The sequence below is a fragment of the Trachymyrmex septentrionalis genome, unplaced genomic scaffold (genome assembly GCF_001594115.1).
Source record: "Trachymyrmex septentrionalis isolate Tsep2-gDNA-1 unplaced genomic scaffold, Tsep1.0 scaffold22, whole genome shotgun sequence".
NCBI classification, from domain to species: Eukaryota; Metazoa; Arthropoda; class Insecta; order Hymenoptera; family Formicidae; genus Trachymyrmex; species Trachymyrmex septentrionalis.
Genome location: NW_017305375.1, coordinates 3,091,173 through 3,103,249, shown reverse-complemented (window position 1 = coordinate 3,103,249; position 12,077 = coordinate 3,091,173). Strand labels below are relative to the sequence as shown.

Below are 12,077 nucleotides of genomic sequence, written 5' to 3'. Positions count from 1 at the left end.
AAATATATAAAATATTTATAGATGCAGAATTAGAAATGACAGTTTTTGATTAACAATATAATTTAGAATTTTACTTAATTTATAATATTTATTATTTTATTACTCATGCTAGTAAAAAAAAGGCAATTTTTTAAAATTTAACATTGAATTGGACAAACTTTGTAGACAACAGTTTGCGATTTATAAGGATCTTCCTTATGTAAACGTTGTGACGAGTGAACGCGAAATATAATGCGATCGTCATAATCGGCATTGATTATTTTGGGGCCTGATTTACGCGTCGGTCTCTGAATTTCGACGCAGTCACAAGGTGGTTCCCATTCTCCCCGTTCCTTTTTCGACTTATTTTTATCTTTCTCTAATCTAATAATCAGCTGATTGCTAATCATCTCAGCTCCAATCTCTTGATAATATTTTGAACAAGCATCCTTGATGAGTGAATGTGATGAACATGATGACGGACAAGGTAGATGGGTTATTGAAGAACAGAGGCACACGTCTTGTAAAAAAAATTTATATATATATATCAATATTTATGCTTTATTTAAAAAATATTAAATATAATTACATTAAAATATTAAAATATTAAAAAATTAAAATATTAAAAAATATTAAAATATTAAATATAATATTAAATATACATATTTTATGATTTAATATTGTATAAGAGAGAAAATCTTTTGTTTTTTTTTAATTTTTTACCTATTTTATAACTAAATATAGCAAAAAAAAGTATTTTCTTAAAAATGAGGCATTGGTTGTTAGATTAAATTTGAAGTAAACAATTTGGATTAAAATTTATTTCAGCTAACAAAAATAGATTTTTCTTATATTTACCTTTATCATTAGAAAATTGCATTTTAATGGGTAACTTGAAATGTGGAATGTAATGTTTATTGACAGAAAGATTATTATTTGAATTATTTATATATTTAACGTCCCATTTTTATAAAATTGTGGTTGGAATTCAGTACAGTTATTTAAAATCGATTCTTTTATTTGACATATTCATACTGCGCGTTAGAAAACAAATACATCGCAGATTTGTCATTTCTAACATTATTTGAATCAATTCGCACCATGTCACCATTTGGATAACCCGGTCAAAATTTAATAAGTAACAATTTGCCATCATGTTATGTGTGTGTGTGTGTGTATTAAGTCCCATTATTCATATATATAACACAACAAAACAGCAAGAATGATTGCGGCAACTTATAATTGTGGCTGTCCATCAAAACGGTGAGCCCTGGACCAATCAGATACATTACAAGCACCTTATTCACCTTGCTGTTTTCAATCACACAGCACTCTGCATCATTTACAAAAACAAACAGCACAATGTTGTATACACTCCAAAATTGTTAAAAAACCAAAACATATCTATGCTACATCTGAAAACAAAGCTTGTTGCTGCATTAGTCATAAAAGTTTTCTTCATATATCGTCATGTTCAAAGAAAATTTCTTCCGTACACTTATCATCAGTCCCTCCACAATATTCTTATTGTTGCGCTGTAGATGCATTTAAAATGTATTCGACCCCTTCACGCAGGCTAGTAAGCCCAGTGATCTCTGCATCGAAAGAAAGCATGAACAAGCAGTTTCTGAGCAGAAGCAAATCAAAGATGAAAAACCTTGAAATATGCGACAAGGAGCAAAAACCAACTGACACAGTTGTATCTGAGATTGTTAGAAAGCAACAGCCGCACAAAGAGATCGAAGCTATCTTCAATGACAATCGTGTCATCATCAGGATAAATAAGGAGACGATCAGAGAGGAGTACGATCCCGTATGTGAATGCATTGGTCAAGTAGTTTCAAAAGAGTCGGCGTTGAGCCAAAGAAAGTGCGATGACGGTTTTGTATTCGATATGGCTCCTGGAAATTTAGAACTCTGTCATACTCCTCGAGATGCGTCCGTGCCATCGACAAAGAAAACCTGCGAGGAGGTAGGATGTCGCACAGTCACGTTGTATCCAAACGTAAAAGGCGATATCAAGAGTGCTCCTTATCGTATGGAGAACAGGGAAGTTAAAAAGTCAAAGATGGTAAAACCAATCGATCTTGAAGAAAATCCAAATATATTCTTGTTGAGAATTAGGAAACGCTGCGAGAGTGGCGATAAAAGACAGACAATCGATTTTGAATTCCGAGCACCGCGTCCATGGCTACCAACGAAGAAGAAGGATCTTCTTAAACCTGAGACATTAGAGGAACATGAAGATGCTGTCAAGGAACATGAAGATGGTATTGACAAGAAATATGAAGATATCGACAAGGAACATAAAGATGAGCATAAAGATGAGGAGCATAAAGATGAGAAGGAGCATAAAGATGACATTGACGAAATAATTGATGCTCGCAAGCAGAATAACGAATAAAAAATATTAATTTTACAATAAAATACCAAAATACTTTTAAGTGTGTCTTTTACTATTAACTTTAATATTTACTAACAATTAAAAAAGATTGATATTAAGTATTAAAATAGAAAATAGAAGTTTTAATATATCTTTTTCCTTTTTACTTTCAATTAACAACAGATAAAATTACATTATTGTATTACATTTTTACATATTATCGCATTTACTACTAGAATTAGTATTAAATAATTTTTAGTTTCTATATATTATGGAGGATACAAAAACAGATAATTAAATTATTATTTTATGGGTTCAAAGAAAGAGTACAAGATCTATTATATTCTCACGAGAGCACTTTAAGCTGTCAGCATGATGCAGGTAATTATTAACGCGTAGCAAATTGAATTTCCAGAACGTGAGAATAAGAAACTGAGAATTTGGTAGTCAGCGCTTTTGAGTTCTTTGTATACATTTAATTTGTCTCGGATTAGATATATGATTCCAAAATAATAGAGATATAAATCCATATCCAAAAATAATACAACAGACATCAAATTTTGCTTTTTTTAATATTAATAAAACACAGTTTTATTAATATTAAATTTATGTATATATTCATTGTATAATTAAATTTTTTATATATTTATAATATATTTATTAGTATCATCTTACATTTTTAGATTTAATTTCTGTTTACAAATTATAAATATATTGTTTATGCACTCACAACTGCAGAGGTACATATAGACATTTTACTTATATTTGATTTATTCTTGAAGCATACAAAACTATTTTTATTTTAATTTAATTTTTATTCTGCATTTATTTTTATTTTTAGACTTAGAAATAATATGCATTTTATTGTTATATAGTACAGTTATAATCAATCTGTTCTATTTTTCTCAATAATAATATATAAAGAATAATATTTAACAAAAAGAATTTTTAAAGTAGATAACATAAACTGCATTTTATAATTAATTTATTGTATAGCTAGAGAATATTCCAGGTCACTTTACAATTATTAATAATTAAAATTTAATATAAATATATTATATTATAATATCACAATTAAATTCGATGATAATAAACCTCTATATTACATATTTTCTTCTTTTTACACGTTTTTTATTAGTGCGCGCTATATACATGTGTGTGTGTGAAATCTATATAATAACATAGACCACAAACGTAATTATGGGACAGTTTAAGAAACATTGCTGAGAAAATATGCTTATGCACATTACATTCTATATTCTCGAAGACGTTCAGATAAAGTATTTACAACGGTGAGAGCGTGAAAGAAAGAGATCTTGAAAAATTTCCGGATCGATTCTCACGACTTGAAGCTTGGAGTCAGGTGCGCGCGTGAATGGACTTCTGGCTTTCATTCATCTCTTCTTGAAGATTCGAATAGCCACCCGCCCACCAAGGCCCCCATTTTTTGACGTCCGACAGTCTCGAAAGAAAAGAGGGTAGAGAAAAAAAAACGATGATTTTTCAGTAAAGTGCGCGACCCGAAATCGAGCCGCTTTCGAACGTCCAGTTCTATTGATGCATATAACGATAAGCCGAAGCTTATTTGAGCAGACTGTGATTTTTCAATTCACCTGATAGGCTTTTCATGGTTCTGGATTTATTAATGCTCGGATTTCCACAACAGATTGTATGCTATATTTAACAGTACAGCAAATGTCCTGATATAAAAGAATAATACATAATACTAAATTGCTTTCTAAAAGCAGAAAGTGAAATATAAATTTCTAAATTAAAATAATCTTTATTTGCTTTTTTTCAGAAAAATCATATAATTTTTCAACAATTACCACATTGCGATTAAATTTTTTATATCACAATTTAATCGTATTTTTAAATATTGTTGTTAATATTTTATAGTTTTAACAATCACATTTCAAAGTAAAAAGATGTTTATTAGATAAAACTGTTTACTTATAATGCGTCGAAATTTATTGTTTATTTACCATTTTCTCTCTTTTTCTATTTATTTAATATAAATTTTTTTTCATTACGTGCTGCGATAGAAAATCAAAATATACAAAGATAATATTTAATATTAGTTTGTTGTTAAAATTATTTGATATATGGAGTTTGATATATAATTTTATAAATATAATGAAAACGCATATTTATGTATTTATGTGCGTGCGTGCGTGCGTGCGTGCGTGCGTGCGTGCGTGCGTGCGTGCGTGCGTGCGTGTGTGTGTGCGTGCATGTGTGTGTGTGTGCAAGTAATGCATATACGAATGTTGATAAAAGGTATGTATCTACATAGATGTGCAGCATTAACAATCGCCTATTAATATACATATCAATAGTACAAAAGCAGATGATGATTTAGAATTCTATAAAGTTAGCAAGACCAAATCAGCAGAATCAAATCGAATCTATCGGAATTTTTAGTACTCATTTTGTAGTAAATTGTATCATTAATAATAATTTTGTCATGTATCATTTTAAAAAAAATCGTGGCGGTGCTAGTTTAATATTAAGTTGATAGAACCAATTCAAAATAAAAAAAAAACAAAAATATAATATCACAAAATCAATAGAATTGAATTTGTACTATTTTGTACTATCACACAAAAACAATTGTATATTATGTGCCATTTCCAAGAAAATAGTAGCGCTGTTAATTCAATATTTAAACCAGCAGGACCATAAAAAAACAACACAAGGGCAAAAATTAACACAGCTGAATTTTTTTGTTCTTCTATTGCTGCCGATTTTATTTTATAAGCACTAATAGAATTGCAAGCTCTCAATAGTCTATTATTTAACCTTTTATGTTAAATGTATAGACGACGTAGCGTTTGCAACTTCTGACTTCTATCTTAAAGAACATTTTTTTAGAAAAATTCAATTCTGCCCATTTTAGACTTCACTGTTAAGTTGGGAAATGGAGTTTAAAATTTCTTTTATTTAAACTTAATTAAGGATGTGTTTTACATATTTTCAAAATAATAACAAAATTATGAAAAAATAACAGATTATTTTAAATCACGTTTAAAAATAATACGACAAAAAGTTATATTGTGATGCATGAACTAATTGTCTAGTAAACAAACAAAATATTTATTTGTTTTTTTGTAACTAATTAGTGAATTGCAATGAAACTTTGCATAAATTATTTTCAAATTTAAAGTACTTATAAAAGAACAACGTAAATTTTTTTATTATTTTTTAAATTTTAATTTTTAACAATAAAAATAATAACAAATAAAATAAATAAACTACAAAAATGTATTATTAAGCAAAAATATCGTATTCACACAACTTTCATATAATATGTATATAGTTTATTTGAAGCCCTCTTCCTCTCCCCCGTAAATATTAAATATACTTCCAAATTTAATTTTCATTGCAGGGACTATCTAATACATATATCCTTATAAGAAAGATGGCCATTTGATACTTGATTAATATTACAAATCGACATTTTTGAATCGTTTAAATTTTACTCTTAACTCCCTATTATTCATAAAAAAATGGCTTGATAACATTAAATAATTGATAATATTTACTATATTGATTTATATTTTATTTTTATTATATTTTACAATCTACAACAAATTTTTCAATTTTATAATTAATATTTTATTAAATAATAGCTGTTTTTCTTTCTATCTTTAGTTTGTAATTACACGATTAATTAATTCAACAGATGCAGTAGTGAGTAGTATATCGTGTATTTTGCTCTTCTGACTCGATTGTATCAATTTATTGTTCAATTTGTTCATTCTGTTATTGTCATAAAGCAAAATGCAGAATGTCATGATTGTGGTATAATATTTCATAAGTAAGTAATTGTTTCTTATAATTGCCAAAAAGTAGTTAATAATTTCAATAATTCATCTTATTATAGCTCTGTATGTATACTTTATAATAAATACTATTTAGTTTATATTTTTGTTTCAATGTTTTGTTTATAATCAAAGGAAAGAAACTTTTTGTAAAATAAGATAAAATTATTATATTATGGTCATGTACAAACACACTAAATGTATAGGTACACATCGATTGTAACGTTTTTTTGACACTTTTGTTATTTCAGATTATGGATTCTAATTTATCTGCTGAACATCATGGAAATAAGTAGATAAATAGATAAATAAATGTGCAGATAAATCCGTTGTTTGGAAGACAATTCTTTGAGTATTCCTATTATTCATATAAACATGTCACTAAATGTATTTTAGAAAGAGCTTATAATATTATAAAAGTAATACTAGATTACTTTTAAATTATTTATAATGTTATAAAAGTAATATTACTTTGTTTTCCATTTTTCTAATATTTTTTTTACAAAAAATATTTAACAGCGAAAATATTAAACGTAATAGATAATATTTTTGAATAAGTATAGGAATAGACTATTGGGTTAGGAAATTTGCTAACTTAACATGTTCGTGCTATTGCATAAAAACTTTCCATTGCGTTTGCTATCTTTACTGTTAAATACACATGGAACAAATTTGACTTTCTTTTATTATACAAGTGTGAAGAGTCATTTCCGACATATTTTGGAATAATAAATTGGTAAAAGTTAGCTATTGTGTTACAATTTTGAGAAACATGGTAAGAATTTCATATTTTGAGTACCTCTAATGTTATTTTTTCAAAATTTGGGCGTGACAGCTAACTTTTATCAACGGTTCGTGTTCAACACGCAGAAATACGTTATAATAATAATAATAAAAAACTATAATTTACACTCATGTGTAAATTATAATGGGAAAATGATATTTGCATTTTTATTCTAGGTTTATTTTTAATATTAAAATATAAAAAAAATCACACTAAATGCGTTTGCTTTGAGCGCTTTTTATCATCCTTCTGCATATATAATGAGCAAACTGAACTACTGTATACTACCGATACACGTAGCGACCTGTCTCATTGATGACGCCACACAATGTCCTGATTATATTTGATTTTTTATATATTTCCATTATGTGACATAATTTTAACTAATGCAATTTTTTTCTTATATACAGAATATGGAATTTAAATTCGGACTTACGAGTCCGTCGTTCTCACATAGAACTACATATCTCAAGTTATACCATTTAATCCAAATCAAAATTTTTATTTTTAGACAAAACAATAGTATTAAAATAATTGTTAAAGATTTCATATATAACATATATATATGTATATAGCTTTAATCCAGGTAGCAAACTGTAGTCATTTTCATGTATTCAATAGTTAGTCATTTTGATGTTTTCACAATAGTTAGTCATTTTGAATTATTGACGTCAAGTGATCTATTTAATATGTAATCTTAAATAGACGTTATCTTTTTTACCAATTAATGACATTATTTATTTATGTATTTACAACGTCATACTTATTGACGTCAGATAAATCACTAATCGATGATGTATTGATATTATTAATAATAAATGAATAACGTTATTAATGATCAATAACGTTATTCATTTATATTGTTAATAATATGAAAATAATGACGTATTTTTGACGTTGGTTTATTTGACGTTATGTGACTGTGACAAATTCACGTCATTTTTATGATGGTAGAATGTTAGATTTGTTAAAAATGACCAATTAATTACGTCAAATAGACGATATCTTGCTACTAGAAAATATTATATCACTGTTGTAAGAACTAATAGCACGTTGCACGAAATGAAGTAATTACATATTTATTATATGGTTATATGATCTTTTATTTTTGTATATAATATGCTTTTAAAGTAATTAAGTTGCACATAATATCAAATTATAATAAATTTTACATTCATATGATAAAATAGAATAAGAAGAAATAATATTTCATTAATGTTGTAATTATTAATGTATCATAATTAAGATAAGATTAAATTTTAAATGTATTCTATTATATAATATACTAATAGTGTTTGCATCATATACAAATTGTTCATTTATGAACATAATAGCATTTGAAAATTAATTAAGAATTTATTAAGATTGTTTAACGTATACTCCTTCTTCAAAATTTTATAATTTTATATTTGACATCATGTTTTTACTTGGTTTCTATATGTATATACATCACAGAAACCATTATGCATTTATCCTCTCACATTACATACATGTAAATATAAGAAAAATTTGTTACAAAAGAGATAAATTAACCTCTTATTTGATAAGAATATAATTATGTTACAAATTTCAGAAATATTAGAAAAATTTTTTAAATTGTTACATTTATGCGTATCACCAAATATTTCGTAACAAAAAAAGATAAATTTGTATAATGACATAAATGACATAAATGATATAAGTACATAATGATAATGTCCTTGTACAATTCGTACGTATCTAGTGTAATTGTTTTTCTATATTTCCTATTAAAAATAATAATTTAATATTTTTATTTAAATTTAAGCCAGGTATGTATAAAATTATGATAGAAACATTTATGGTGACTTTTTTTGAATACCTGAAATCAATAAAATAATATATCTAGAGAGAGATATCAAAGTTTTTTTATAAATTATATATTTTTTTTGATATTATTTCTAGGTGTAGACAATACAAAGAAACAACAGAAAATATAAACAATTGTAACAATAATTTATGTTGCGAAAGAAATAAATTGGCTTTTTAGTTGATAAGAATACTGCATAATTATATTGCTTTGAAAAAGATCAGAAAGAAAGTTGTTGCATTTATAATGATAATGTCCTTATACAGTTCGTACTTAATGTAATCGTCTTTAATCATTTATGTAAAAAAAATTATTTAATATTTTCATTTAAATTTTAGTCAAATTCTTATGCTAAATTTGAGAAAAACATTAATAGCGATTTTTTTTCAAATATAATATAAATTCAATAGAACAATATATTTAGATATTAAAGTTTAAATTTATAAATTACATATTTTAAACTTTTGATGTTATTTTAATTTTGTAATAACAGAAAAAGAAAAATAAGGAGAAATATAAGCTATAATAATAATAAACATAAAAACTTAAAAAGATGCAATTAAAATTTAAATAAGATAAATACTTCTTCCAAGATTTTCTGATTATTAATCATAAAGCAATATTTTATTTTAATTAAATTGTCAATAAATTTTATTACTTAATATTCATAATATAATTTATAATAAAATTTGTAATAAAACTTATATTACGTATTTCTAAGTCCTACAAAATAATTTTTAAGTATATAAAATAATTTTTAAGTGTATAAAATACTGTAAAAGACCTTTTAAATCAACTCACTTATCTCACCAAATGCTTACCAATATATAAAACAGCAATAAGAAACTTTATATTAAAATTTAAAATACGAAGCACCTTACCAGTCCGAGTGTCAAGATGTTGAACTACTATATAATATACACTCATTTAAATTGAATTAATTTTCAGAAATAAATTGTGAGCCGATAAGATTATCGGATTCACACAATCAATCTGAAACAAATAATCCCCCCAAATATTTTTCCCAAATCTTAAAAAATTGTAATAAACTTATTGCAAAAAATATTGCCTCGGTCGGGAGTCGAACTCGGATCTCTTCCATTCCGTGTAAGCGTTCTAAGCCTTTAAACTACCGAGACCTTAACAACATTCTTCGCAATAACCGATATGTGTAGAGAGTTACGCATGTATAGGCGAGCGTGTATAAACAATATGATTGACGATAATCTTATCGGCTCGCAATTTATTTCTGAAAATTAATTCAATTTAAATGAGTGTATATTATATAGTAGTTCAATATCTTGACACTCGGACCGGTAAGGCGCTCCGTATTTCAAGTTTTAATATAAACGGTCTCGTTTCCAATCATATTATTTTATATTAAATAATAAAATTTTCCATTTTGATGTTAAAATGCAAATTAATATAAAATAATATTAATCATAGATTGTAATAAAAATGAATTAAAAATAAATTGTAAAATATTTGCATGGTTCACAATAATTCTAGTAAATATTGCATATGCTCTGTAAAACAATTATAATGTAATTATTAAGAAAAAATAAAAAAACAAGAAAGTACTTAAAAACTAGATAATAATTTAATAGTGTCGATAATATTAATGATAACAATTTCGAGTGATAACATATAGTATATAAATAAGAATCGAATCCTGTACTGCTGTATTCTTTAAAAAGTTCTCAAAAGGAATAATAAAAAGCATAAGAAAAGCAACATGGCTGTAATTTTCCCGTTGTATTTTGCCGTAATGGCAGGAGTATTTATTAATACAATCGCGACAGACGATTATTGCGATGTAAAAACATGTAAAATTAAAGGGCCTCATACAATGTGTACTTACACCGTAAGTAGATTACATGTATTATATGTACACGTATACATTTTTTTTAATAAATTGAAAAGAACATAAAGCTTTTCTTATAAGGATGTTCTATGTTGTTTTTAACTTACTAAAAATATATTAAAAATTTACTTAAAAAAATATCTTATTTCATCTAAATAAAAGTATTAATTTTTCTTCTTTAGAAGATTGTTGAAATCGCTTTATAAGAGAGAATTTGATTTGTGTTATTAAAAATGTGCTTAGCTAATTCTACAAAATTATGTCGTAGTCATCGAAACCATCGGCAACATGTAAACAAGTAAATAAAGTTGGCGTTACTGATGAAGATATAGACACAATATTAACTGTACACAATAAACTGAGACAAAAAGTTGCATCGGGTAAAGAATATAGAGGAAATCCTGGTCCGCAACCTAAGGCAGTTAGCATGCCAAAGTTGGTAAGACGTAATACATAATATATTATATACTACAGTAAATTAAAAAATAAACGAAAAGATATTAAATAATGTTTCAATTTATTTGAAATAATTAAATGTTTATTTAAATTCTTTGAAAAGAAGTATATAAAGTTGTCATTTAACTATGATAACTTTAGCTTAAAGATTCAATCATTTTTTTATAATATCTTTTATAAAAAAAATTGGTGTTACAACGGTTAACCAATACTAATTTAATTAATTTTTTCCATAAAGACTTTAAATAACAAACTTTATGTTTATTTACTTATTTAAGACAAATAATGACGTGATAAATTTCCTTCAAATAGTTTATAAGTCATAAGAAAATTTAGAAAGTGAAAAATTATCTATAGTTTTATATGTATCTCATGCAATACAAAAGAATATACATATACTTAAAAAAATTTGTTTTATTTTAAATTAAAATTTATACAATACATGTAATATAAAATTATAAATGAATTTTTGTTTTTGGATTTTTGGAACTCGTGTGTACCTGAATACGTATTCATATAGTATATTGCGCGTGCAAATATATACGTATATTGATATATACTACCATTTATAAATTCAGAAATGTTTATGATTTGCTCACATCTCACATCTAAAAAAAAATAATTTTAGAGAAGTGTTTAAAAATACGTATTAAAAAAATTAGTTAAAGCTACAAATTCGTTTTGAATTTTACTTTTGTTTCTACAGTATTTTGTTCCTATTACGTAAAATTAAAAATTAATGTCTTTTCAATATTTTTATTTTATTTTGAAACACTGTAGTTTGATGAAATACCATCGAACAAAACAAAAAAGTATTTTAAAGTAAGTTTTCTATTTTAAAATGATTTCTTTAAAAAAATTGATACGATAATTTTTTACAATAATATCGACTTTTTCATTTTTACAAAATATTTTTAACTTCAAAATTAGAGTTTACAAAAAAAAATTTTTTTTGTTAT

The 12,077-nt window shown here is 25.6% G+C and overlaps 3 protein-coding genes across 3 annotated transcripts in view; 2 read left to right on the top strand and 1 right to left on the bottom strand.

Annotated features, from left to right (window-relative positions):
• The window catches only part of LOC108748303, a 1,601-nt gene extending 636 nt beyond the window's left edge, over positions 1 to 965 (bottom strand). The window contains exons 1-2 of the mRNA XM_018486354.1: positions 838 to 965; positions 159 to 499 (exon numbers count right to left, since the gene is read on the bottom strand). Of these exons, the coding sequence (XP_018341856.1) occupies positions 159 to 499; positions 838 to 859 (363 nt within the window). The 5' untranslated portion in view covers positions 860 to 965. The remainder of the gene's footprint in view (positions 1 to 158; positions 500 to 837) is intronic.
• A 67-nt stretch (positions 966 to 1,032) lies between these two features.
• Positions 1,033 to 2,418, top strand: LOC108748280. The gene is made up of 2 exons (XM_018486327.1): positions 1,033 to 1,242; positions 1,555 to 2,418. Exons 1-2 carry the CDS (start codon positions 1,202 to 1,204, stop codon positions 2,381 to 2,383), a joined length of 870 nt encoding a protein of 289 aa, XP_018341829.1. The 5' UTR covers positions 1,033 to 1,201; the 3' UTR covers positions 2,384 to 2,418.
• An 8,075-nt stretch (positions 2,419 to 10,493) lies between these two features.
• The window catches only part of LOC108748284 (venom allergen 3-like), a 2,603-nt gene continuing 1,019 nt past the window's right edge, over positions 10,494 to 12,077 (top strand). The window contains exons 1-2 of the mRNA XM_018486333.1: positions 10,494 to 10,662; positions 10,931 to 11,101. Coding sequence (XP_018341835.1) covers positions 10,534 to 10,662; positions 10,931 to 11,101 — 300 coding nt within the window. The 5' untranslated portion in view covers positions 10,494 to 10,533. The remainder of the gene's footprint in view (positions 10,663 to 10,930; positions 11,102 to 12,077) is intronic.

Bases quoted from the DNA above. Each gene is read 5' to 3' on its own strand.
- LOC108748280 (XM_018486327.1), top strand. From the start codon at position 1,202: ATGATTGCGGCAACTTATAATTGTGGCTGTCCATCAAAACG. The intron at 1,243-1,554 runs GTGAGCCCTGGA...CCCTTCACGCAG, and splicing joins TGTGGCTGTCCATCAAAACG to GCTAGTAAGCCCAGTGATCT.